The sequence below is a fragment of the Mobula birostris genome, chromosome 23 (assembly GCF_030028105.1).
Source record: "Mobula birostris isolate sMobBir1 chromosome 23, sMobBir1.hap1, whole genome shotgun sequence".
Classification (NCBI taxonomy): Eukaryota; Metazoa; Chordata; class Chondrichthyes; order Myliobatiformes; family Myliobatidae; genus Mobula; species Mobula birostris.
Window position 1 is genome coordinate 53,331,683 of NC_092392.1, and position 26,790 is coordinate 53,358,472.

The 26,790-nt window shown below is 39.3% G+C and overlaps 1 protein-coding gene across 2 annotated transcripts; it reads left to right on the forward strand.

Moving 5' to 3' along the window:
* Positions 1-216: 216 nt before the first annotated feature.
* LOC140186748 (vesicle transport protein GOT1B) lies at positions 217-24,953 on the forward strand. 2 transcript variants are annotated; one of them, XM_072241268.1, is made up of 6 exons: positions 217-349; positions 3,463-3,554; positions 5,079-5,257; positions 5,869-5,950; positions 18,677-18,744; positions 24,002-24,953. In XM_072241268.1, the coding sequence occupies exons 1-5, from the start codon at positions 325-327 to the stop codon at positions 18,713-18,715; spliced, it is 417 nt and encodes a 138-aa protein (XP_072097369.1). In that variant the 5' UTR covers positions 217-324; the 3' UTR covers positions 18,716-18,744; positions 24,002-24,953. The 2 variants fall into 2 exon arrangements, with proteins under 2 accessions (XP_072097369.1, XP_072097368.1); XM_072241267.1 differs by lacking the exon at positions 24,002-24,953 and having other exon boundaries at positions 218-349; positions 18,677-19,559.
* The last annotated feature ends 1,837 nt before the right edge of the window (positions 24,954-26,790 follow it).

Sequence of the window (26,790 nt, forward strand, 5' to 3'; positions counted from 1 at the left end):
CGGGGTCTTCTTGTCAATCACACGGTGCGGGCCAAACCCTGCGGAGAGTGGCGGTGTCTTCGGCCGTCAATCACATGTCGTCATCGCAGCCGAGCTTCCTCCCATCAATCACGGCACCACCAATGCATCCAACCAAACCGATCTGTCGATCTTACGATGCGCAGTAGTCCCGCCCTCTGTAGGGCGGAGCATTCACCCATGGCCCGCCCCCGCCCGGATGTGGCGGCTGCCCGGTTACCAAGGGGGGAGGGAGGCGTGTGTTTCCGGAAGACGTGGCGGCTGATGTGGATTTCGTGAAGCCGATGAGCATAAGCGGCCGCCAACATGATCTCCCTGACGGACTCGCAGAGTAAGTGGCCTCAGGGCTTGGTGAGCCGGTACGGACAGACAGGGGCCCCAGGGCCGGAGCTGCCGTGCGGTCTATGAGCGAGGTGGCCCGCTGTGACTGTGGACGCGGGCCTCCTGTACAGGCATGAGCACCGGCCCTGCCTCGCTTTCTTGGCCCGAAGAGGTGGGGGCTGGTCACCCAGTCTCGGCGCTGCAGCTGTAGTGTAAGGCAGAGCATAAAGCTGCTGAAATAAGTGATTTGCAGACACGAAACTAGAACCAATGAACAGTACCTGGCATTATACATTTGTTTTTGTAAAATGGCAACATCGAATTTCATGACTTAAATTTGTAAAAATGAATCTGTTTCTTTGCTGGAGTCTGCTAGAAGTTCAGCCAGTCAAGCGGCATCTGTAGGGGAAGGGGGCAGTCGAGGCCCTGCATCTGGGTCGGATAAGTTCCTGCAGCAGCTCGTTCTTTGTTTAAAAATAAGCGATTTCACTTGTCCACTTTGCCGCTTAACCTGAAGCTTGATGAGCTCGGGATTTCTACTGGAGGCACTTCCTGAAGTTGAGTCACCAATCTCCCGCAAATAACTTTGTGATAATAACCAGTTCGTCTGATAATCAGGAGTAATTCCACAAGTCCAGTAATTGCGTGACACTGAGTAGAGATAAAAAAGAGGAAATGCTGTGGGATCATTTGCTGAGATTTCAGTTTAAGGACAACGTACTTAGCAACAGCACTCATTCAGTATTGCTTATGAGTACCATAGCAGATGTCAGCTTATCAATTACTTTCTCCACACCAGGCACATTTCAGAAAACACCTATTTGAATTATTTTCAATTAGCAAAAGTTTTGGAAAACAGTGGTAATAGAATTTGAGGTTATTTTATTTCTGATTTCAGATATATTGAAAAATACAATTAAAATAGTCAAAATCTGCTACAAATAAATAAGTGATTAGAAAAGCTTGCACACTGCAAGAATATATAAATCACCAGCAGTAAATAATAAAAAGCTCTTGCAGCTGTTTTCCCAACATAAATTGCTAACAGGGTTGATGTGCTCACATAAGGACTGCCCATCTTCTTTCACATGGTTTCAGTCTATCAAAAAGTCAAAGCCTGTGTTCACTTATGTGCTGCAGTACCGAAGGGTCTGTATTGCAGATGTGATTTAAACCATGATCCACTTTGTAAGACATTAGAACACCAAAAAGATATTATCTGGATAATACGTTGTGGATTGAGGGCTAGGTGCAGAATAAGTTCTTCATACCATGTTCCATAATATCCTGCCAGGAAAGAGTACAGATGCAGCATAAAACTCCCCCTCTACTGCTCTATCAATTACAGTGTATATCTGTATTGTAAGTATGGGTCAGACATGTTCGGTGATTTGGACAATCTGAAAGCACTTTGTTTAAACTAGACTTTGTACCTTACCAAAAAAAAACACCGCTTACGGTGCCATTTGAAACAGTTAAGTGATGTATTTTCATTTCTGAGGTATAAAGTCATACATTCATATCCCACAAGAGACAGGAGAGCAAGATCCAAGTTATCAGAATGACACATTATCAAGAGTGCCATCTCTCAGATGGAAATTTAAACTGAAGTACTGTATGCTCTCACACATTACACAGTACTGTCTTAAGCTGTTGGTTGTTCTTAGAATCTTGACAGTTCTATTCCCCTCAGCCAACAATACTAAAGCATATTATTTGGTATCTGTCCCAAGTTTTTTGTAGGATCTTGCTCTGTGTAAATTGGTAGTTTCTTAGATCACAGCAGTGACAATTCAATCCTCACTTATTTTAAAGTGCTTTAGGATATCGAGATTATGTCTTCATTGTAGTTTCATTATATGCGTTTAAAATTTGGTGCTGTACACAACATAAATCACACTAATTTAATGACCGTACAAATCAGACAACCTTGCACTCAGTGTCTGCAAGGAGTTGATGGTGGCCTTCAGAAAAGGGAGATCAGAAGAACACACCAGTCCTCATTGAGGGGTCAGTGGTGGAAAGGGTGAGCAGCTTTAAGTTCCTGGGTATCATCAACATCTTAGGAGATTATCCTGGGCCCAACTCATTGAATCATGAAGAAGGCACGCCAGCAGCAGTACTTCATTAGGAGTTTGAGGAGATTTGTTATTCACCAAAGACTCTCAGGTTTCTACAGAAGTACGGTGGAGAACATTTAAACTACGAGGGGTGATTGATAAGTCCGTGGCCTAACGTAGAAGGAGTCACTTTTAGAAAACCTATCACATTTATCTTTCCTATATTTACACACTTAGTCCAGTGGTCGTGGAGCATACAGATCCCTTCTTTGTAGAAATCGGCATCTTGGACCTCCAGGAAGTAGTCCACAGCAGGGGTGATTGATAGGTTCGTGGCCTAAGGTAGAAGGAGATGAGTTAGTAACTTCAAACTTTCTGCATTTTCACTCAAAGAGTTGAACTGCAGGTGCACGCAATGAGAGCTGTATAACTCATCTCCTTCTACCTTAGGGCACGAACTTATCAATCACCCCTGGTAGTTGCGTTACAGCCACATGTGGAGGCTGCATTGCACAGGGTCACGGGAGGCCGAAGAGGGTTGTAGAATCAGCTAGTTCTATCCTGGGCATAACCTTCCCCACCATTGAGGACATGGTCAAGAGGCAGTGTCTCGAGAATCCATCATTAAAAATCAAAACCTTTTGGATCATTCCCACTTCACGTTATTGCCATCAGGGAGGAGGTACACAAGCCTGAAGATCCACACTATGTGTATTAACAGTTTCTTTCCCTCTGCCATCAGATTTCTAACGGTCCATGGACATTACGTCTTTGCAGGATTTATTTATATATTTAAAGATGTAGCATAGAATAGGCCCTTTGAACCATGCCACCAGCAACCCACTGACTTAACCCTAGCCTATCATTTATTTGTAGTTTATGGTGATTTTTATGTCTTGCACTGTACTGCACAAAACAAATTTCACAACATATTAGTGCTAAGAAATCTGATTCTGAGTTAATCAAATTCTAATGTGCAGCATACTTAAAGCGACTGTGGTTTAAGAAGCCTCTGGAATTGAGATAAAATATTAAGTCAAATTGTCATGTGCTTCCTCTACAGAAATTGGCATGGGATTGACAGGCTTTGGCGTGTTTTTCCTGTTCTTTGGCATGATCCTGTTCTTTGATAAAGCACTCCTTGCGATAGGAAATGTAAGTTTGGCATCTGAAATGTTCTTCTACAAAGATTAAGTTTGTCCCCATTTTTTTCCCAAAGAGGTCATTATTTTCAAAAAAAAAATTAAAGTCGTCTTTTCTCATTTCAAGTTTTAAAGATTTGGGACAGGATCTATGGAGCTGATGGAGGGGAAAATACGGTTGGAAAGCTTTTCTATATTGTTTTAGCATTCCCATTTTTGTTTAGAATATGGCAAAACCCTTGACATTGTATGGTGTGCTTCATATGTAAAGCTCTTAAGATGTCACTTCCAGTTCTACCCTTTTGTACCAACACCATTCACAACTCTTGTTTCTTATTCTTTTGGGGTAACTTCTTTGAAAGAAATTCCTCTACAGAACAACTGGAGTTGAAAGCTTGAAGCTTTTTCTGCAGATTGTGAAACTGGAACTTTCTGAGTAACCATAAAACTGTTATGGATGTTTTGGAAACTTTTGATTTTTGGTATTCCCACCTCAGAATTCAATGGATGTGTACCATACATAAAAATAAATTCTCTCCACAAATTATTGGTGCTTTCAATCACAAAATAATCTAACAAGTCACTATTAACTGCTATAGCTTCCCACATTATGAGATTTATTTAGTTAAGAAAGGTGTAGAAGAGGTACAGGTGGATGTTCCTTCGATTGGAGTGTATTAACTGTTACAAAAGGTTGGGTAAACACTGATCGTTTTCTCTTGAACGAGAGAAGCTGAGGCGAGACTTGACCGAAGTATGTAAAATTGAGAGGGATAGATAGGGTGGATTAAAGTCTGTCACGAGCCTTGTGTGCTTATGCCGATTTCCGTGGCGTGAAGTGACTGAGAGTACGAGACTCTTCCCCCCCCCCCCAAGATAGGATGCCAGTCTATCGCGAGGTTAACCCCAGCATTTTTGCCGGTACCCATTCTCAGCTGGGTAGACTGGAGCATTGTGTGGTTAAATGCCTTGCTCAAGGACACACACGCTGCCCCGGCCAAGGCTCAAACCCACAACCTTCAGATCGCTAGTCCAACGTCCTAACCACTTGGCCATGTGCCATAGATAGGGTGGATAGTCAGTGTCTTTTCCCAGGGTGGAAATGTCAAATGCTAAAGGATATACATTTCAGGCAGAAGGAGAAAGTTTAAAGGAGCATTTCAAGGCAAATGCTTTTTTTTTCCAAACAAGGGTAGGTATGTAGAACAAACAGCCAGGGAGGTGGTAAAAGCAGGTGGTAACTGTAAGAGGCATTTAGAGAGATTCATAAAATCAGAGAATAAAGAAATACCAGTCATGTACCAACAGTTAAAATCGCATTATGGTCATTACTGATAAAGGGCCTGTTTCTGATCTATCTTTTATAATGCATGACCTGTCCTGTTGAAGGAAAAGCATACATGGAGATGATAATTATTGTTTGTAGGAACTAGAGGAATGCTTTGAGCATGAATTCTAAACTGAATACTAAATCTTACACAGGCCTGTGTACTACTTGCCTTTCTCAAATTGGTGTTTGTTTCTCTCCCTTTTGCAGATTTTATTTGTGGCAGGTTTGTCCTTTGTAATCGGATTAGAAAGGACTTTCAGGTTCTTCTTCCAGAAACACAAAGTGAAAGCTACTGGTTTCTTTCTTGGTGGAATTTTTGTAGTACTCATTGGCTGGCCTGTTATAGGCATGGTACTTGAAATTTATGGATTTTTTCTTTTATTCAGGTAAGTTTATTAGAATTTACTATTTACCTCACTCTCAAGTGAACAAGATGTTCTCATGTTACGGATCATTGAATTTTCTTAATATTTTGAACATTATAATATCTGAAGTACAAAAAGCAAAAGGAATACAAATTATAGTGATAAACAATTAAGAAGCCTGAATTTATCATTTTCATTAGGTACGGATCTCAAGATTTTTAGTTAAATTGTCATGAAACCAAGATGCCAATTTTAACTGAATCATGTTGCCTTGCTTTTCATTTATTTAGCTAACATTATTATTGAATTTCATTTGTTTAAAATCTTAATGGAATACAATGAAACTTGCTTTTGTTTTTCCCTCGAGACTTAATTATTCTATAGTCAAAATTAAGATGGTTTTCATGTCAGAAGTTCTAGTGGTTTTAAAGTAATGCAAAAAATGTTTTTAAATGGTCAAGGAAATGCTAAGGACTGCCAAGTTAGCAGTTTTCTATTGTTCATTTTCTTGCAGATCAAAAAAACAATCATGAAACATTGGCTGCAGTTCTAGTTAATTTTGTGAGGTTTTTACAGTTTTCATTTATTAAAAAGCCTTTTTTCTTTCCTTTTCCACGTTTTTTTTTTGCTAGGGGGTTCTTCCCGGTGGTGGTCGGTTTTATTAGGCGAGTGCCTATATTAGGTTCCATTCTGAATTTACCTGGAATAAGCTCAGTAAGTATACTAGATATTGCATTTTGGAGTATAAGCATCATGCCATTTTTTTACCATTGTTGAAGGCTGAATAAATTCTGAATTGTTCATGTGTTTTTAATAGCTATTGCTCTTTAATTAGTATCTGGGGTTGACTTCAGGAAAATTGGCTAAACAACAAAGAACTCATGCACATCATCTGGAGGTTTTGTTATAGTGGAGATCTGCATTTAGCTGTGCATTGCATATTATAACTTGCATGTGGTATAGATAATCAAGGATATTTTAAACTGTAATAAAGTTCACGCTTTCATGTGAAAATGGCAAACGGGAGAAATTCAGTGGCTATGATGGAAGTAAGCATTATGATTCTTAACTATTGAACCTTACAAAAAGCTTGAAAATGGGGCAGTGAAGGCTGAATTGTAGGAGCATATTCAGTATCACAGATCACAGAGAAATAATCCAAACTGTTATTTCAACTGTGGGTGCAGGACAAAAGAATATTCAAACACATCATGTGTACTTTTTGGTGCCGAATCACATCATTAATAACACAAGGTGATTGGTATTTAAATTTAAAAAGAGTGTAGATGCAAGAACTCTTTTAATTATTTAAGAAGCAACTTTATTCAATAGTGAAGACTAGCCCTGCTTTAGTGGGAGGATATCAGTACCATTCTGCAGTATGGGGATTATTGAAGAACACAGCAATCTTGATTTGCATGCCCAAAGATTCTTGCAGATGACAGCACAGCTAACTAATGTGGTTAATAATATGGGATAGATTAGATTAGAGCGTTATTGTCATTGCTGAGGACAGCAAAATTACAGAGCTACTCCATTCAGTGCAAAACACCGTACTGTCAAGTCAATTGCTAAAAACATAATGACTAAATTTAAAATGATGGTTGCATTATTCGGAATGATATCTAATTTACAACTGAATTAAAAACAAATAAGTCTAACACTAAAAGAAACTTTTCAAGTGTGCAGGTGTTACACATGCCCGTGTTAAATACAATGATTAAATGTAAAACAGTATCAAGAATTAAATATAAAACTGTATCAAGAATTAAATGTAAAACAGTATCAAGAATTATGCCCAACTATTGCACTTAGAGGTTGTCCATAGTGCTGATGGACTATGGGTGGACACTGTTTAGCTGCTGACAGCCCTGGGAGAAAAGACTTTTTTTGGCCTTCCATTAGTTGGGTCATTGAAAATAAGAGAAGCGAGGTTATGCTGGGACTTTATAAAACATTAGTTAGACCTCCGCTGGAAGACTGCCTGCATTTCTGGTCACCAGAGGGTTGTAAACTTTACAGAAATCGTGTTCAATGTACGGATCACTTATCCATAACTTGGTTTGTATATGAGTCTGATAGTTTTGAAGCCAGCTGAATACAAGAGCTAATCTAACATGATAGATCTAATATAAAACTTATTTATCTATTCCTCTCATAATGGATCAATGCAAAGGTTTTTTTTGTGATCCACTCTTGAGCAATTGATGTCTGCAGGCTGTTGCTGCATTTCCTCTGGACTAGTGGAGTCTCCAGTGGCTGTCATTGATAGGCAATGATGGACCACAAATGCTTTTCTTTCACTACCTGGTCACTGATGGATCAGTTCAAAACCTAGAGGGGGTATATGTGGCGACTTAAGTGACTGCTCCAGGCAGGTTTGTAGACAGTTGTGACATCTGTAATTCCCCATCTTCCTTCGCCACCCACTGCAATGAAGTGTGAAGCTGGGTTGGCCCAGCAAAACCTAAACTACATATCAAAGAACGAATTATAGATAAATATATCTAAATGATAGATAAGTGCCACCAACATCATCATTATAGTGTGTTCGACCAGCACTTCTGGTGATATTTAAAACTAGACTAATTGTGTATTTAAGCATATTGGATTGTACTGAGTTCTGGGGACAGAACGTAATTGGGCAATTTCCCATGATAACATGCAGATACTAATATTACAACTCTTAAGAACAGAATGCTCATGATATTCAGCAAACCAGACAGCATCTGTGGAGAAAGAAACAAATGTTATCATTTCAAATTAATGATGTCTCATCAAAGCTAGAAAGGTTAGAAATCAAACATGTTTTAAGCTGCAGAGAACAAAGAAATATCTGTGATAGTATGAAAACCAAGCAAATCTGAATGATAAAAGTTGGTTAAGAGAGGTTGACAAAGGCTTGTTAATGTAGCTAATCTGTCTGGCGGAGATATAACTAGAAGATGAATAAGAACAGGAGATGCAGGGTGGGTGGGGGCATATGATAGGTGGATGAATCTTAGTAAAAACTGTCCAATTCTGATAGAAACTAGAAAGGTAGATCACCTGAAATTGTTGAATTTGATATTGGGTCCTGAAGGCTATAACATGCCCAGTCAGAAAATGGGGTGGTGTTCTTTCATGCTTTGGGCTTTGCTTGAAAAGTGTAGGATGCCAGTGACAGGTATCAGAAAGGAATGGGATAGAATATTAAAGTGACAGGCAATTAGAAGTGCAAGGTCACCTTTTGGACCAGGTGACTATTTTTTCTCTGGAAAAAAGTACACAATCTGCTTGTTTTCTCCAATGTATGGGCAAGCATCAGATGTAGTACATCAAATTAGAAGTACAAGTACCTTTGTTTCTTTACTTGAAAGGAGTGATTAGTTCCCTGTATTGCTGCCAGGGTAGGAAGAAAAAGTCAGGTATAACATCTCTTGCATGCAATAGAACTGTGACAATTGGTTGGGCATTGGTCCAGATGGATAGGTGAACCAGGGAGGTACTGAGGGAAAGCTGAAAAGGAAAGGTACCTAATGGCGGAATCCCCTTGAAGGTGGTAACAGTTATGAAGGAAGATGCATGGAATGGGGAGGCGACTGAAGTGGGAGGAAAGGGGTAAGAGCAGAAGTAAGGAAACTGGCACAGATATAACAACACATAAAAGTTGCTGGTGAACGCAGCAGGCCAGACAGCATCTCTAGGAAGAGGTACAGTCGACGTTTCAGGCTGAGACCCGTCGTCAGGACTAACTGAAAGGAGAGCTAGTAAGAGATTTGAAAGGAGGAAGGGGAGGGGGAGATCCAAAATGATAGGAGAAGACAGGAGGGGGAGGGATGGAGCCAAGAGCTGGACAATTGATTGGCAAAAGGGATACGAGAGGATCATGGGACGGGAGGCCTAGGGAGTAAGAAAGGGGGAGAGGGGACGCACAGAGGATGGGCAAGGAGTATAGTGAGAGGAACAGAGGGAGAAAAAGGAGAGAGAGAAAAAGAATACACATAAATAAATAAATAAATAAATAACAGATGGGGTATGAGGGGGAGGTGGGGCATTAACGGAAGTTAAGAGAAGTCGATGTTGATACCATCAGGTTGGAGGCTACCCAGACGGAATATAAGGTGTTGTTCCTCCAACCTGAGTGTAGCTTCATCTTTACAATAGAGGAGGCCGTGGATAGACATATCAGAATGGCAGTGGGACGTGGAATTAAAATGTGTGGCCACTGGGAGATCCTGCTTTCTCTGGCGGACATAGCATAGATATGGTTGAGGCTATCAGGTGTTATGGATTTAAGTTGGAAAAAGACTGGAGAGTGAGAGAAAGAATATAGTCATATTAGGAAGAAATGTACTTCTTTCCACATGACCCTTTATTCTTGACTATATCTCCTGCCATTCTCTTCCTGTAAGGCGGGTGTTCCTAACCTGGGGTCCACAGACCCCTAGGTTAATGGTGGGGGTCCATGGCATAAGAAAAGTTTGGGAACCCCTGCTATAAGGACTTCATTCTCACAGATACAGGAGAAGCTGCGGATGCACACACAAAATGCTGGAAGAACTCATCAGGTCAGGCAGCATCTAAGGAATTCATTCTGTTCTGCCATTTTCTCTCACATGAACGTATCCTCTCTAACCAGTACCCCTGAGGTGTTCTTTTGGACAAATCGCATTATCATAGTTGAACCACATTTGTTCCGTTTGTCTCACAATGATTTCACCCTTTCTTCTCCCTTCCAGAGCACAGACAGGCTTCGCATATCATCATCAGGCTATTCACCCACTTCTACTTTCAACAAATCATACTCCATAATTCCCTCCTTGTTCAGTCACCCACCACCTTCCCCTTTTGACTGATCCCTTTGAAGTGCCCTAGTTCACATTTCTCAGCTGCACTGCTGTTGTCTTGTCACTGTCCTGTCCATGTGAATCAAAAGATGCTAAAATGTCCTTTTACCTCTTCTGTTCCTGTCATCAGTGACCCAAGCACTCCTAGGTGAAGCGGCAGTTCACTTGCACTTCTGAGTTAGTGCTCTCTGCACTGAAAGAGTGAAACCCAGGCTGCTTTGCGGAGGACTGTTCAGCCTTCATAAGTGATTCTGAGCTTTCCAGTTGTCTGTCACTTTAATTCTTCATCACTCTCCCATTCTGATTTCAGTCTTCGGCATTCTGTACTGTTAAATCAAGGCCCAAGTTAATCTCCAAGCATGGCATATCATCCTGCAGTTAGGGATGGTATGGTTCTGAGAACTGTTACTGAGTTCCACCTTTCTAGTTGTTATCTGAAATGTCAGTTCTGATGAAAGTCATCAACCTGTTACATCGATTTTTCTCCACAGATGCTGCTTAACCTGCTGAATATTTCTAATATTTATAGTGTTTGTCCTCTTTGCTCCAGCATACTTGCTGTTCCATCTGTTTTCATTCATCTTAAATTTATGTCTCCTCCTGATTGATCAGCTGCATTAACAAACCTTCACTAGTCTCTATCAACTGGCACCACAACCCCTTAGGTCATTCGGTGTCTCTTTGGAGACACTCCCTTTATTCTATCAGCCTTTCGCCATGCAACATAAAATCTGTTTGATTTCTAATTTTTTTTCCAGTTATGAAAGATCATTGACCTAAAATATTAACTTCCTGCACAGATGTCACCTGGCCTGCTGAAATTTTCCCACAGCCTGTTTTTCTTTTGAAATCATGTATGGTGAAACTCACTGAGGGTAATGATATTCGCAGAGCCCTTTTCCGGCCTTCATATGTTTAGTTGTCCATTTCATTCATTATTGAATGTAGAAAACTAAACATTTGTTATTTATTGGTTGTATTGAATTGATGCATTACAAAAAACCAAAAGCTTGCTTCTTTGCGTAAAACCACATTGTCCTACAAGTAGACATATCCCAGCTGTTACATACTTTCAGGGATAACACATCTATTACTAGCGTTGTTGGTAAGACTCTTTGAATCTTTGGTATTTTGTTGGTGGCAGATCAAGCACAGAGCTGCTTTGATTTAAATGCCTAAGTGTTACACTGCCATGTGTTGTAGTTTTGAAAAATTGTGAAGTATTTGACCAGCTGTGGACATTAGATACATCTGTTGCATCAGATCTGTTTTAATTTACGGTTGATCAATAAAAGAAATGTAGCATGTTAAGTGCTGTAGATACGGGATAATGTTCTATGTTATATTTTGGATTCAGGATAAAAGGTTTATGGTCACAAATACACAAGGAATTCATCTTGTATTTAATTGGAGACCGGGTGGGATTGCTTTTCTGCATTTGGTCTGTTCAGAACTGTACCAGCAAAGACTGAGCAGCATAAATGTCTTTTCGAATGATGAATGGTGTATATTAGAGGAACAGATAAGTGGGTCAGGAATGAAGTAAAGTTTCCGAAATATCTGAAACTTCTCCAGTGCATTACTAATGCCCAGTTGTGTGTTTGTTTCAACTTACTATGATTAGTACCCTTAAGTCATTCTTCCTCATGTTCACAGATGTGAGTAATGGTTGTTTAGATAATGGTCAATTTTTCAGGCTTGTCGGCGATGCACTTTTAACTGAAATACAACTTCATTTTATTCTCTTTAAAGTGTAGTGGGCCCTCCCCAGCCAGTAGGAGTACTCCCAGACTTTAACTCAGACAGAGGTCTTGTTTGCTTCTCCAACTCTATTGAACATATCCGATGAGTATGAGCAGAGAAGTTGGCAGATTCACAAAAAAGACACAGACAGCCTGCAGAATGAGGAATTGAAAAGAGCAATATTTTTTTTAAAAAAGCTCCAAATCTCCACAGGGATGGGACTGGGGAAGGTATTTCAGTGAGAACTGCAGATGAACTTCAGTTGAAGCATGAGGAAGACATACTAAAGATAGGTAATGTTTGTTTCTTTTATTCAATAATATGCAGTAGTGAAAGTAACAGTCTAATAAACAAGCAGATGTCTGGTCCAGTTTCAAAGTCCTTTTTTGCTGATCAGATTAGGGTAGTATCCTGGCCTCATTGGCTGTGCTAACCCTCACCACTCCACCCTCAGATCCTGTGTCCAGTTTCCAGTGCTGATCAGAAGTTTCAAAATTTAAAATGATGGAGGAGAAAGCGGACGTTACACAGTGGTGTGATCGGTGATGTGCATTTATCAGGACTTGGACTTTGGTTCTGATTTGCATCACTTAACAACCCTTAAATTGCTAGAGTGTAAAGAACTTCCCAGGATCTTGGAAAAATAATGAAGCAATACAATTCCACAAATTAACTATCTAAAGCACAATTATCCTTATCCTAGCATAGATAATCCTTTGTGAAACAATGGAGTATGTACTCTAGCAATTCGTGCCCAGGGTAGGACTTTCTGTTGGATTTCCCCTAACATTTTCAGACATGTAACTATAACAGGGTAGTCCAAATGTTGTTATCTAAGATTCCACGGTAGTTTTTGGAAGCGTGAACAGCAGATGCTTGAAATTTGGAAATGAACCAACGTTCTAGAGATGGCCTATATTGATTGGGCACTGCCACTTTAAATCTCTAATCTCTCTCTTAAGTCTCGCTATAACCTCTTAACTTGCTCCACCAATTTTAAATAAATTTTAATATGGCCAGCTTTGGGCAGCATCCTATTGCAGACAGTCCCACCTTTTCTCCATCCTCCTCCTACCTGCAACTTAAATTTTATTTGCTTTCTTGTGGGTTTTTTTTTTGCAGTTACGAGGGTGAGTTCTAGACGTGAAGCATCAACTCTTTCACTGTCCTCGCTGCTCGGCACATTGAATGCCTACTGCAGTTTATTTTTGCAGATGATCACACATGTTCCTTTGAGGGAAATCATCAGATTTTTTAAAAATTCATGGGATTGGCTGATGGTGTTCAATTCAAATAAGTGTAACACTTGACTTCTCATAAAGCAACAACAGGGTAGGGCTTTCAACAGGGAATGGCCGCAGTCTGGGAAGTGCTGTTGAACAGAAGGAGCTAGGAGTTACAAGTACGTGGTTTCCTGAAAGTGGCATCACAGATAAACATTTAAAAGTCATTTGGACAGGTAAACTGATATGAAAGGTCCAGAGGGATATGAGCCAAATACAGATAAATGGGACTTGCTCAGGTTGGATGAGTTGTGCCAAGGGCCTAGTTCCATGCTGTATTACTCTATGATGGTCTAAATTTTCCCGGTGCTTAGCCAGTGTCGTGCTTCAATTAATGCCAGCAAAGGATTCGTTGTTTGTTTCTGGCACCCTGTGTAACCAATTGAATGTTTTTTTTCTATAGAAAAACTACAATTTAAATACAATCCATTGGTTATAAAATAATTATGTATGTACTTAAATGCATATGCAATAATATTTTGTTCAATAACTGTAATGTCATAATTTCCCTCTATGATGGTCACCATTCTGGCCATCAAGCCCTGAGAATGACCTCAGCACGTTTCTAGATAATCTTTTAACATACAGATTTCACGTAATCTAAATTACATTTGCAAAAACCTGCTTTTACAAATATCTAAGTGGAAATTCAGTAAACAACACTATTATGTTTCGTATATACTTGGGAAGGTTTGGACTGTTGGTTATACAAGTACAGGAAATGGTACTTCAAAGTCGTCATTTAATCTGGCCTTCTAAATTGGCATAATCCAAAACCTGGCTGAGAACTGATCTCCAGCACCTTAAATCTGTTCTCTGCTATCTGTACAGTCAAATATCTGACACAAGTTAAACTCCACATAAAATTGTTATATTCTGTTATTTGGGTTTAACTTTCAAGATGTTTGCAATTTATATGGCAGACAGTCTACTCTGGGTCTGCATATTTGAAGTCTCAAACACCCATGTAGCATCTCCTGTATTTAGCTGGTATGTGTTCTGTACATTTTGTTTGAATGAAACTGCAAAGAAAACTTCACATAATCAAGCCATCTAGCACTTTAAACAATGAAATTGGTGGTATTATGCTGCTTGTTAATGGTTATTCCATTAAATATTTTCAAAGCTGACGATGTAAAGGAGGCTGAGCATGAAGTACGTACCTTGTTACATTTTCATAATGGACATTTTTTTATTAACAATCTAGAAGGAAGACCTGCTTAAAGCTGTCTAGCCTAGTACTTTTTTTAATGACAATATGTTGCAACCTTAATTTTAAAATCTCAGCCAAGCAAATAAGAGATGCATGGTATAATGATCCTGAGTTTCTGCCAGTAATTGGAACTTGCATTGAAGGAAATAATCACAGAAAATCGTTGATGGTGCATGTACTCTAATGTCCCTTTTTTAAAAAAAAAATACAGTACACTTCACTGACTTTACACTTTTCAAATCAATTTCAGAAGTTTTTCCCTTTTATTTTTCATATTCTAACAAAAATAAGCAATGCAACTTTACTCATGAAAATGTGGGAGAAACTAAGCAGGTCAGCCAGCATCTGTGGAGGCAAAGAAATTGTCAACATCTCAAGTCAAGGCCTTGCATGCGTTCTGATAAGACCTTAAGGCATAGGAGCAGAATTAAGACCATCAGCCCATCAAATCTGCTCTGCCATTCCATCATGGCTGATTTATTATTCCCCTCAACCCCAACCCCATTCTCGTGCCTTCTTCCCATTGTTGCGTGCATGAAGTCACCAGAGAAAAGTACTACTAGATATGAAATGGCCTCTTTATTCGACTAAGTGAGTTACAGCAGATTTCAGTTGGAAACCCTTTCGGTTGATGAAGATCTCTATCTGGCCCAACACTACACAACATGTTATGTGCTAAAGGTCAAAGAATATTCAGGAGAATTCAAACAAATCCGTAGCTTTCTTTGAGCTGCACGTGTGACAATTTCAAATACCTGGATCTTCCCACCATCACACCAAAATAAATGTTAATTACTGTCATGTCCATGAAATGGTCTGTCTGGTCTGCATTTTGAACATAATCTTCAATGCATATTTAAAGTTTGGTCACTCAAGTCAATATTTGCTTTATGCCCTAACCCCAAAAATACACTAATTCCTGTAACAACCTGATTAATCAAGAAACGCAAACACGAGGAAATCTGCAGATGCTGGAATTTCAAGCAACACCCATCAAAGTTGCTGGTGAACGCAGCAGGCCAGGCAGCATCTCTAGGAAGAGGTACAGTCGACGTTTCGGGCCAAGACCCTTCATCAGGACTAACTGAAGGAAGAGCTAGTAAGAGATTCACCAGCGTTCACCAGCAACTTTTATTTGTGTTGATTAATCAAGAAGCTATCATTCTCTGTTTTAGATATACCCAGGGGTTTGGCCTGCACAGTTCTCTGTAGCAATGAAATCCAAAGATTTACCACCCTCTCCATTAAATAAATTTTCCTCATCTCTGTTCTAAATGGGCATCCCTCAATTCTGAAGCAGTCTCCTCTGGTCTTAGTTACCCTCACTATGGAAAACATCCTCTCCTCATCCACTTTACCTGGGCCCTCATTCGTCTAAACTCTTGTGAGTACAGGGCCAAAGCCATCAAACGCTACTCATATGTTAACCCTTTGTTCCTGGGATTATTCTCGTGAACCTCCCTGGGCCCTCCTTGATGCCAACACATCTTTTCTTAGATAAATAAGGGGCCCAAAACAGCTCACAATATCCCAAGTGCAGTCTGACAGATCCCTTATAACATCCTTGTTTTTGTATTAGAATCCTCTTGAAATGAATGCTAAGGTTCCATTTGCCTTCCTTTCCACTGACAAACCTACAAGTTAACTTTTAGGGAATCAAGTCCCTTCACACCGCTAACTTCTGAATTTTCTGTCTATTCGGAAAATGGTCCACACCTTTATTCCTTCTACCAAAGTACATGACCATGCACTTTCTTACACAGTATTCCATCTGCCTGTCCTTTGCCCGTTCCCCCAATCTGTCTGTCCTTCTGCAGACACCTTACTTCCTCAGCACTACCGACCCTTCCACCTATCTTCATATGATCCGCCAACTTGGCCACAAAGCCAACAATTCCTTCATCCAAATCATTGACGTAATACGTGAAAAGAAGCGGTCCCAACACTGACTCCTGAAGCTCACCACTGATCACCGGTAGCCAACCAGAAAAAGCCCCCTTTATTCCTACTCTTTGCCTCCTGGCAATCAGCCACTGCTTTATCTACGTTAGAATCTTTCCTGTAATACCATGGGCTCATAGCTTGTTAAGCAGCCTCATGTGTGGCACTATGTCAAAGGTCTGAAAACCCAAGCACACAACATCCACCGACTCTCATTTGTCTATCCAGCCTGTTATTTCCTCAAAGAATTCTAATAGATTTGTCAGGCAAGATCTCCCCATTAGAAAACCATGCAACCTTTACCATGTGCCTCCAAGTACCCCGAAGCCTCATCCTCAATAATGGACCTCAGCATCTTCCCAACCATGCTAACTGGCCTGTAATTTCCTTTCTTCTGCTTCCCTCCCTTCATAATGACATTTTTATTTTTCCAGTCCTCAGGAACCATTCCAGAATCTAGTGATTCTTGAAAGATCATTACTTAATGGCACCACAATCTCTTAAGCCACCTCCTTCAGAATCCTGGGGTGTAGTCCATCTGCCCAGGTAACTTATCTAACTTAAGACTTTTCAGTATCCCAAGCACCTTCTCCTTAGTAATATCAGTGACACTAACTTCTGCCCTCTGATGCTCTCGTATTTATGGTATTCTGCTAGTGTCTTCCACAGTGAAGACAAATGCAAAATACATATTAAGTTTGTCCATTATTTCTTTGCATGTATGACCTTGTTTGATGTAGGGTCTCAACCCAAATGGCAGCTATCCCATAGTCTCCACAGATGCTGTCCGACCTGCTGAGTTCCTCCAGCAGCTTGCTTCATTTTCACTTTTCTCATGATGTGAATTTGCTTTCCTTAAGCAGTACACTGTACTGATTTGGCACATTTTCAATAAATTTAGAGCATACTTTTCTACTCTTGAAATCTGTATTCTGAAAGTGCAAGGTAGATGCTAACTGGACATTAAATCCATATAACAGTCACCCAATTGACAAACTGAAGTAACTCTTTGATGTTTGAAAAATATTTATTACAAGCATTATAACATTTTTAAAACTTTTTTTGATACTGATTCTTGTTGAAGTATGCTATTCACATTTCGTAAACAAGGTAGTGTTTTAATGTACTTAGTACTGTAATATTACAGCTCTTGGGAAATTGATGTACTCTTTCCTCTGCATGATGGGTTAGGTTAGAAAGTATTGTACAGAGCAAGTCAAAGTCTCAGTTTTAGAATCTAATGTAGCCCATGGTATCACCATTTTGTACAGCCATCTACAGTCATGCATGCTTTGTCTTCATAGTGCGGTACTGAATTTCCATTGTGCTTTTACATTTGTTTAAAATGTGGGAACCAACTACTTAAGAGTAATCACAAAATAATTCAGAGTCAACAATAGAAGAGTTGAACTATCGTATAAGAAATATTTTGGAAGCTTATTTCCAAGCTGTTGAAGAAGTTAAAACGAAAATCTTGTACTGGATATGAGTTAATTAAGAAGAATGCTGAAGGTGACCAGAGTAAAAGTAATGTAATGTAAATATAGAAATGGAATGCAGAAATACTTGTGTAAACCGGTATCCATAGAAGGTTCAGTGGTTAAAATTTCTGATCAATAACTTACAGAACTGAAAAGGACTGGAGATACAACATTTTTTTCAATCTTCCAGATTAAACATTTGGGTTCAACAATTTCAGAACCTAAACAGTTCTACTTCCTCCCCATCCTTTCCTTCCCTATATAACTGATACAAATCTGCCCTTTTCAATCCTGTTTTCAGATACAGGTGGATGAAGGAGCTAAGCTGGAATAGAACCCAAAATGCTGGGATGTTTTTGGTTCCATTGCTGCTGAACTGATTAGCAGATGTTCTTGAAACATCGTAATCTCCTCCCAGCTACAGTGGGAGATCATGTTAGAGCTGAGGGCAGGTCGTGTGGAATGATGTGCATACAATTGTTCCTGAGATATGGGAGGAGAAAACATTTTAAAAAAGAAAACTTCTCAGAAACTTCATAATTGATTTAAAATTGTTTTATTGTACAAAAGACTATGTGAATCTGTGTTAATAGCTTGTATTGCAATTATGAATGTCTGCGAAATTATGGTTATCACGATCTGGTCTTTCAAGTTCAGTTCTGGTATAATGCAGATTATGTTAAATACATCAACATAAATCACTCCTTAAAAATTGTAATTTGGCAATAAGGCTAGAGCATTTTTTGTGTGTTGCCTCTGGCTAGTGCATGGAGTGTGCTCTACAATTTGGAAGCAAATTAATTGCACTGGCACTTTAATCATTGGTGTATTAGTAAGTCTTGGATTTGTGTTTTAGTTGTCCATTTTTTTTAAATTATCAACTTCTTTGAACATGTAAGCTAATATAGTGACAGCTTTTGGTTAATTTAATATTTCCATTATTTTTGCAGTTTGTAGATAAAGTTGGAGAAAGCAACAGCATGGTATAACAGAAACTGGATGAACAACTGCTGCAGAAGTATGCTGTTTAATATATTTATAAGGTTCACCTAAGACAAACATTTCTAAATTTATATTTTACTTGTTATCTGTCCAGGAATAAATAAAACTTGATAGCATTCTTTGTATTAAAATATTTTGTTTAGAGCAGAAAACGGTAGCCATTGCAATTAATTCCACTCATTTTGACTCTCCTGCCCACCCAAAATTTTATAAATGTCTCTTTACGGAGGGTGTTTAGCATTACACTTCCTCCACCCAGAAGAGTAGGAGAGATTTGGGCACCACCACTGCTATCAGTAGTGCTCAGTGATCAGCAGGAAGGAAGTTGATATTAAGCTGGGAGAATTATACCAAGCAAGACCAACCAGGAAAGAATATCTTGTTCCATCCCTTTGAACCTCATTCAACCAAAACAAGAAATTCTGAAAAACTATAAAGACTATTGCAGTTTTTATTGGCAAATCAAGTAATGGAATACTCGAAAGGACCGAGCTTGACACATTAAACATGTAAACATTTATTGGCTGATTACATCTTTTGCATAAAGTAATTAGCATACATCTGTGATTGTCTTGCCTCTCATCACTTGGTTACTACTTTTCACATCATTGTCTTGTGTTACACCAGTGATTCCTGATGCAGCAGGCTAGGTTAATGGTGAGCTTTTCCATTTGTGACTGTCTCATTGGGCAGAATTTTCATACAAGTGAACACCTCTAGCTTATGTAATGGCAGATGGTGCTTATAGTATTTAAGTTTTATAATGGTCAACTTTTCAATTATACATTCTTTGATGTTAAAATGTTGTAAATAAATCTTTGAATCAAATAATTATCACTGTATTTTTAATGTATCGTTTTCATGTGGATTCCTGGAACTAAATATTAATGCGTGTCACTCATCAGTGAAGTTTGAAAAGCCCTCTTGTTTATCTACCAATGGAAGAAAATGGTTCAATTTTTAAATGCAAAATAACAAATATTACTACTTCCAATAGCATTGGTGCTGTAGTTGACCAGAAGAGAATTTTATGACAGAAACCAATATTACTGATCTTTTAGAAATAGTGACTATCTGATTTAATATATCAAACAATATTTAATTTACAAGTACAAACAAGAAAGCAAACTATATTGGTTCATTGTCAGAAAGAATGCATGTTGACTATGTAACCTTGGAAACCACCTGTAACAACATCATTGCTGGTGTAACCTCCATGGCATGAAGTACCACATTGGGATATTTTGTTAACAATTGTTCATGGTTCTGCTTAATTGGGTGCATTAGCCACTGGGAACAAGTCAACTGTAAATGTAAACATGGGTAAAGTTCCAAAGGTTTTTAATGCTGTGGGAATATAATTGCATAATTCTGTATATCCCCCAAAACATAACTGACAATTCTAGTCTGAGTATATTGTAGGTAGACTTTTTTGTAAAATATATATATATATATATATATGGAAGCCACTAAACATGTCAGAATTGCAATTCCTTTCAAGCTGCTGACAACCTTGAGCACAACTCAATGCATTGTGTATCTTTTGTGAACATGTCCAGAATTTGGGTTTCTGTCAAGTTTCTAGGTTGCAGAAAGGAAATAAATATGAATTATGGCTATCACTGGTTTTCTATTTTAATAAGCAGAAAAACTTGCATGTGGTTACCTACAGATTCACCAAGTCATTTTGAACAGCCTTCTTTTGTGCATTTAACTCAATTCTCTGGGAAGAGAATCAATATTTTTGCTGCATGGATAGATCTAGTTTTCCTGTGAGGTTGCTGGTCTTTTTATAACTTTATTTTTCTACCAAAACTATTGTCTTTATCCTGGGTGGGGTGGGGGGCGGTGTTAGTGGGAGTAGGGGCTTTCATTCTTCTATCCCTGAAAGCTACTGCCCCATGTGCAACCTATCATTTTAGATAAAATTCTTCGATGAGTTGAAGATGTACTTAAAATGTCAACCTTCTGATGTGGACTAAGAAAGAAAAACAATTTTAACAAAATGTGTTTATTTCAGATTTGCACAATTGTTTTGAATCTCTCAATTGGTTCTCCATTCCTACTGCTATAATGATAAAAGTCATGAGTGATAAGGATTTAACAGCAGTAATCTGTTTTAACAAACCTATAGCCCTTGTTGCTACTGATAGTAATTGCTTCCAATGGCTCTCCTTGATAACCCCACTTGCCAGGCTTTCTTCTCTTATCTCACTTTGCTGGTTAAAAAATCATGTATAAAATCAATGATTATTGTCTTCCTTGCCCAGATGTTGGGAGGTATGTTCTCTAGAAATTTACTGCCCTCTGGTTCTCCCCAAGTCTGTGGTTTCCACATATGTCTGTGGCACTGTTGACCTCATCTCTAACTGGTCCATGCAGATGTTAATCGTGAAGGTAGAACAAAGAAAGTGGTTCTGTTGTGGGAATATGAACAGCTAGGCACTAAATTAAGATGTAGAATGGGAAAGGTAATAATGTCTGGATTGCTTCCGGAGCCATCTGCAAATTGACACAGGGTCAATAAGATTAGAGTTAAATGTGCATTGGTGTGAAAGAAGTGGATTTGAATTTGTGAAGCACTGGCATCAGTTTTGGGGAAAGGTGGGGTGCTGTCCAATGGTACAGGCTCTGCCTGAACCATGCTGGGACTAGGGTCCTAGCAAATTGCATATTCAGGACTGTGGATAAAACTTTAAACTAAAAAGTTGGGGTTGGGGGAGGTGGGGTGATGGGTTTGAACAAATTAGAGCAGAGTGGATAAAATAGAAGAGAAGGCAGGTGTAGCTGAATACTAAAGTTTTCAAAGTTAAAAAATAATACCAGTTCAGAAACCTAGAAACATAGAAAATAGGTGCAGGAGTAGGCCATTCGGCGCTTCGAGCCTGCACTGCCATTCAGTGTGATCATGGCTGATCATCCAACTCAGAACCCTGTACCAGCCTTCCCTCCATACCCCCTGATCCCTTTAGCCACAAAGACCATATCTAACTCCCTCTTAAATATAGCCAATGAACTGGCCTCAACTGCTTCCTGTGGCAGAGAATTCCACAGATTCACCACTCTCTGTGTGAAGAAGTTTTTCCTAATCTTGGTCCTAAAAGGCTTCCCCTTTATCCTCAAACTGTGACCCCTCGTTCTGGACTTCCCCAACATCAGGAACAATCTTCCTGCATCTAGCCTGTCCAATCCCTTTAGGATTTTATACGTTTCAATAAGATCCCCCCTCAATCTTCTAAATTCCAACAAGTATAAGCTTAGTTCATCCAGTTCATCCAAGGGACAAGAATTTAACTTGTAACAAATTTGAGAAAGAAATGGTGAATACAAGACTGAATGTGATTAGGTAGGCTTGTGCACATCTGTATCCATCTTCAAGGAGCGGGGCCTCAGAAAAGCAGCTTCCATCATCAAGGACCATCACCACCCAGGACATGCCCTCTTTCTCATTGCTACCATCAGGAAGGAGATACAAAAGCATGAAGGCACGCTCAGCAATTCAGGAACAACTTTTTCCCCTCTGCCACCCGTTTTCTAAATGGACGTTGAACCCATGAACACTACCTCACTACCTTTTTGTAAAATTTCAGATTTTGTTTTGCTCTACTAATTTTACTATTTAATTATGTAGATATGCTTGCTTACTGAATTCAGGATTTTTGTTTATTATGTAGTGCATTGTACTGTTTCCGCAAAGTTAACAAAGTTCGTGACGTATGCCAGTGATATTAAACCTGATTGTGATTCTGGCACCTGCTCATTAATGCAAATATCTAATCAGTTGATTGTGGCAGCAACTCTGCCCAAAAGCGTGCATGCATAGTAAAGAAGTTCAGTTGATGTTCAGACCAATCATCAGAATGGGGAAGGAAATGTGATTTAAATGACTTTGACTGTCAAATGATGGTGCCAGATGGGTTGATTTAAGTATCTCAGAAACTGCTAATCTGGGGTTTTCATGCACAACAGTTCCTAGAGCAGGGTTTCCCAACCTTTTTTTATGCCATGGACCCCAATCATTAACCGAGCAGTCTGTAGACCCCAGGTTGGAAACCTGTGCTCTAGCGTTTACAGAGAATAGTGTGAAAGGCAAAAAAGACAACCAGTGACAGGCAGTTCTGTGAGCAAAGATGCCTTGGTAATGAGAGAGATTAGAAGAGAAAGGCTAGGCTGATTCCAGCAGACAGGAAGACAACGGTCAATCAAATAACCACGTGTTACAACAGTGGTGTGTAAAAGAGCATCTCTGAATGCACAACCCATTGAGCCTTGAAGTAGATGGGCTACAGCAGCAAACTACTGTGGGTTCCATTCCTGAACCTAATAAAATGCCAATGAGTGTATCTGAAGGTAAGCAGGATATGAAACAAGGTAAATGAGTTTGAGGCACAACTGGACGTTGGCAGGTACAATGTTGTGGGCATCATAGAGCTGTGGTTGGAAGAAGATCAGGAGTATGCAAGATATACATTCTATCTAAAAGAGGGAGGCTGGTGGGGTGACTTGGTAAAAGAAATTAAATCTTGAGCAAGAAGCGATGTAGGGTCAGAAGATGTAAAATCCATGTGGGTAGGGTTAAGAAACTACAAAGATAAAAAGACTGTGATGGGAGTTGTGTATATACAGAACATAGACCAATCTTCCGAGAGATCAGAATTGGAAGGAGTGAGCAGTTTTAAGTTCCTGGGTGTCAATATCTGAGGACCTAACTTGGAAGCAACTACTTTGTATAAAGAAGGCAAGACAGCAGCTATATTTCGTTAGAAGTTTGAGGAGCTTTGGTTTGTCAACTAAAACACTCAAAAGCTTTTACAGATGAACTGTGAAGAGCATTCTGACTGGCTGCATCACCATTTGGTATGGGAGGGTCTACTGTACAAGACTGAAGTACGTTGCAGAAACTTGTAAAATTAGTCAGCTCCATCACAGGTACCAGCCTCTGTAGTATCCAAGACATCTTCAAGGAACGGTGCCTTAGGAAGGCGGGGTACATCATTCAGGACTGCCACCACCCTGGACATTCCCTCTTCTCATTGTGACCATCGGGAAGGAGGCACAGAAGCCTGAAGGCACACACACTATGATTCAGGAACAGGCCACCCGATTCGTAAATTGACATTGAACCCTTGAAAACTACCTCACTACTTTTTTATTTCTGTTTATTTTTGCACCACTTATTTCAACTTAACTATTTAATAGACATATATTTACTGTAATTACTATATTTACAGCGCGCGCGGCCGCTCGAAATTGATATCGTATTTGTTAAATAGGGGCCATGCACAATCCTGATTTGATGGAGACGGACGTGAGAAGCATGGAGGAACATCTGGTGAAACTTCTGAAATATCTGCTTCGCTGCCGCTGCTACTGTGCGATCGAGAATCTCCGGAGGGGAAGGCCCCAAATCCTCGGTTTTCAGACGGACTCAGAGTCGGACTGTGGTCGGGTGCCTCCAGGATGCTGCATCGGCAAGTTTGCAGCGCTGGAAGCTCATGGCAGGAAGGGTTTTTCCCTTCAACCCTCTGCGTGAGATTATGGGACTGTTGAGAGACTTTTTTTACCGTGCCCATGGTCTGTTCTTCATCAAATTACAGTATCGCTTTGCACTGTTGTAACTATATGTTATAATTATGTGGTTTTTGTCAGATTTTTTTAGTCTTGGTTTGTCATAGTCATAAGTCATACTTTATTGATCCCGGGGGAAATCGGTTTTCGTGACAGTTGCACCTTAAATAATTAAATAGTAATGAAACCATAAATAGTTAAATAGTAATATGTAAATTATGCCAGGAAATAAGTCCAGGACCAGCCTATTGGCTCAGGGTGTCTGACCCTCCAAGGGAGGAGTTGTAAAGTTTGATGGCCACAGGCAGGAATGACCTCCTATGACGCTCTGTGTTGCATCTCGGTGGAATGAGTCTCTGGCTGAATGTACTCCTGTGCCCAGCCAGTACATTATTTAGTGGATGGGAGACATTGTCCAAGATGGCATGCAACTTGGACAGCATCCTCTTTTCTTGTGTTTCTGTGATATCATTCTGGAGGAACAAATTGTACCACTTCTTAATGCATGCATTACTAAATGACAATAAAAGAGGACTGTGTGTCCTCATAATCTAATCTAATTCAGTTTTTCTTCTCTCTATATTTATTCATCATGTATTTCATTGTACTGCTGCTGTAAAGTTAACACATTTCATAACATATGCTGGTGATATTAAATCTGATTCTGATTTTGAAATTCTGTGTAAGCCTCATATGTTTTTATTACATTTGTAAGAACAATCTAAGTATGACACAACCACAGATATGGCAGCACAGCAGATACAGCAATTGTGCTTATGAATATGCAAGTGTCAGCTAATTATTATTTCATTGTGATAGGATTTAACTCCATTCTTTTCATCGTAGTGTTTGTCAAGACTTGAGCAAAGGCACAGCAACGTTTAGCTGCCTTCTTGCATTCAGCCTTGCCTGAGAAATTGGACTGTTGAGTCAATTGACTCTGAAGACTAGTGGTATTCATTTTATATTGAGTTATTCCTTTCAGCCACAGTGTTGGCTTCGTTTTCCATTTGGGAGTTATAGTTAACAGCCCTGTTTAGCCTAGCATTTATTGTTTTCTTTCTAACTCTGTTCACATTAAAGTCTGTGAACTACTGACCTGCTTCAGTGTCTCTCGCTCTTGGGCCATATCTGAACGTAGTGACAAAGTATCTTCTAATAACAAACCCTAGCCCCAACTTCTTGTTATCTACTTTAAGAAGAGATGTCAGGTTCTTCTGGGTGGAGACCGGTGAGGCAGGTTGGATGGAAAGTTGAAGGGGTATAGATTAATGCGTGTATCTTAACTGCTGTTTTTAGCTAAACACCCTTGCCCCACTTAAACTATGTATGCCACAAAAGAAACATAGAAGTATATACTATATACTTGTTGATTTTGAAAAATATATTATGGCACATGTATGGGAGAAAAATAAACTTTGATAATAAAGCTGCATACTTCTAAAAAAATATTCTGATTACGTATTAACTTATTGATGGTCAAACAATAATACATTGTTTCCTGTATTACTTTTGTAATATTTCTAAAATTTATCAATGAAACAAAAATGACATAGGGCTATGCAAAGCAACAACCAATCTACATAATAATACATCATAATTTTTAAAATATAAGTACAGAGGATTCTGGTTAATTGGGACACATCGGGATCAATACATTTTGGCCTAATTAAGTGGCTGCCTCAATTAACAAGCTTCAGGGATATACTTAAAAAGGTATATAAAAGACAAACTGAGAAACAAATTATATATTTAAATGACATATGAAACACATTATAACACTACCAAAACTACTGCAGTACTATAAAACTATGTGTAGATTAACTTAGTTCATAACAAAGAAATATAACTACACTTTTATTAGTTCCTAATACTTATCGAGGGAAGAATTCATTCAGTGTACACTGACATGTTCTTTTGATAGATTAAATGAACAAGATCAGTGCAGACACCTATTGCAGATATTGAACTGCTTTCAAACAGTGCTTTCAATGATTGCATCCTCCAAATCTTCCTTTTCATTATAACATTCAAGATGATTGCCAATACCTTGATATCCTTCGTAGTTCCTAACTCGCTGAAGTAGTAAAATCGTTTTATTTTCACTCCTGGCCATTTCTGGCATCTCCGAGCCTGAATGCTTGAAACCGCAGTGACCAAATCAGTTCTTTGTCTTGCTGTTTATTACCGACCAGCTACCAGTGTCAAAAATCACTGCTTTTTGAACACAAACGTGCAAGTGATTCTACTTAAAAACTGTTCACTCTAAGCCCAGTATAGAGTCTTACGGCCACACAAGTGCGTGCATCTGGCACTAGTTAGAAAAGTTTGGCAAAAGTCGCCTTACCCAGTTAGGTGGTATACTGTCCCAAATAAACAAAGGGAATCCTGGCCATTTTCTCAATGAGTTTTTGTTCTTTAAAAGTTGTCCCAAATAAGCAGCTGACCCGATTAACCAGCGACCCGGTTAACAAGAATCCACTGTAATGTAACG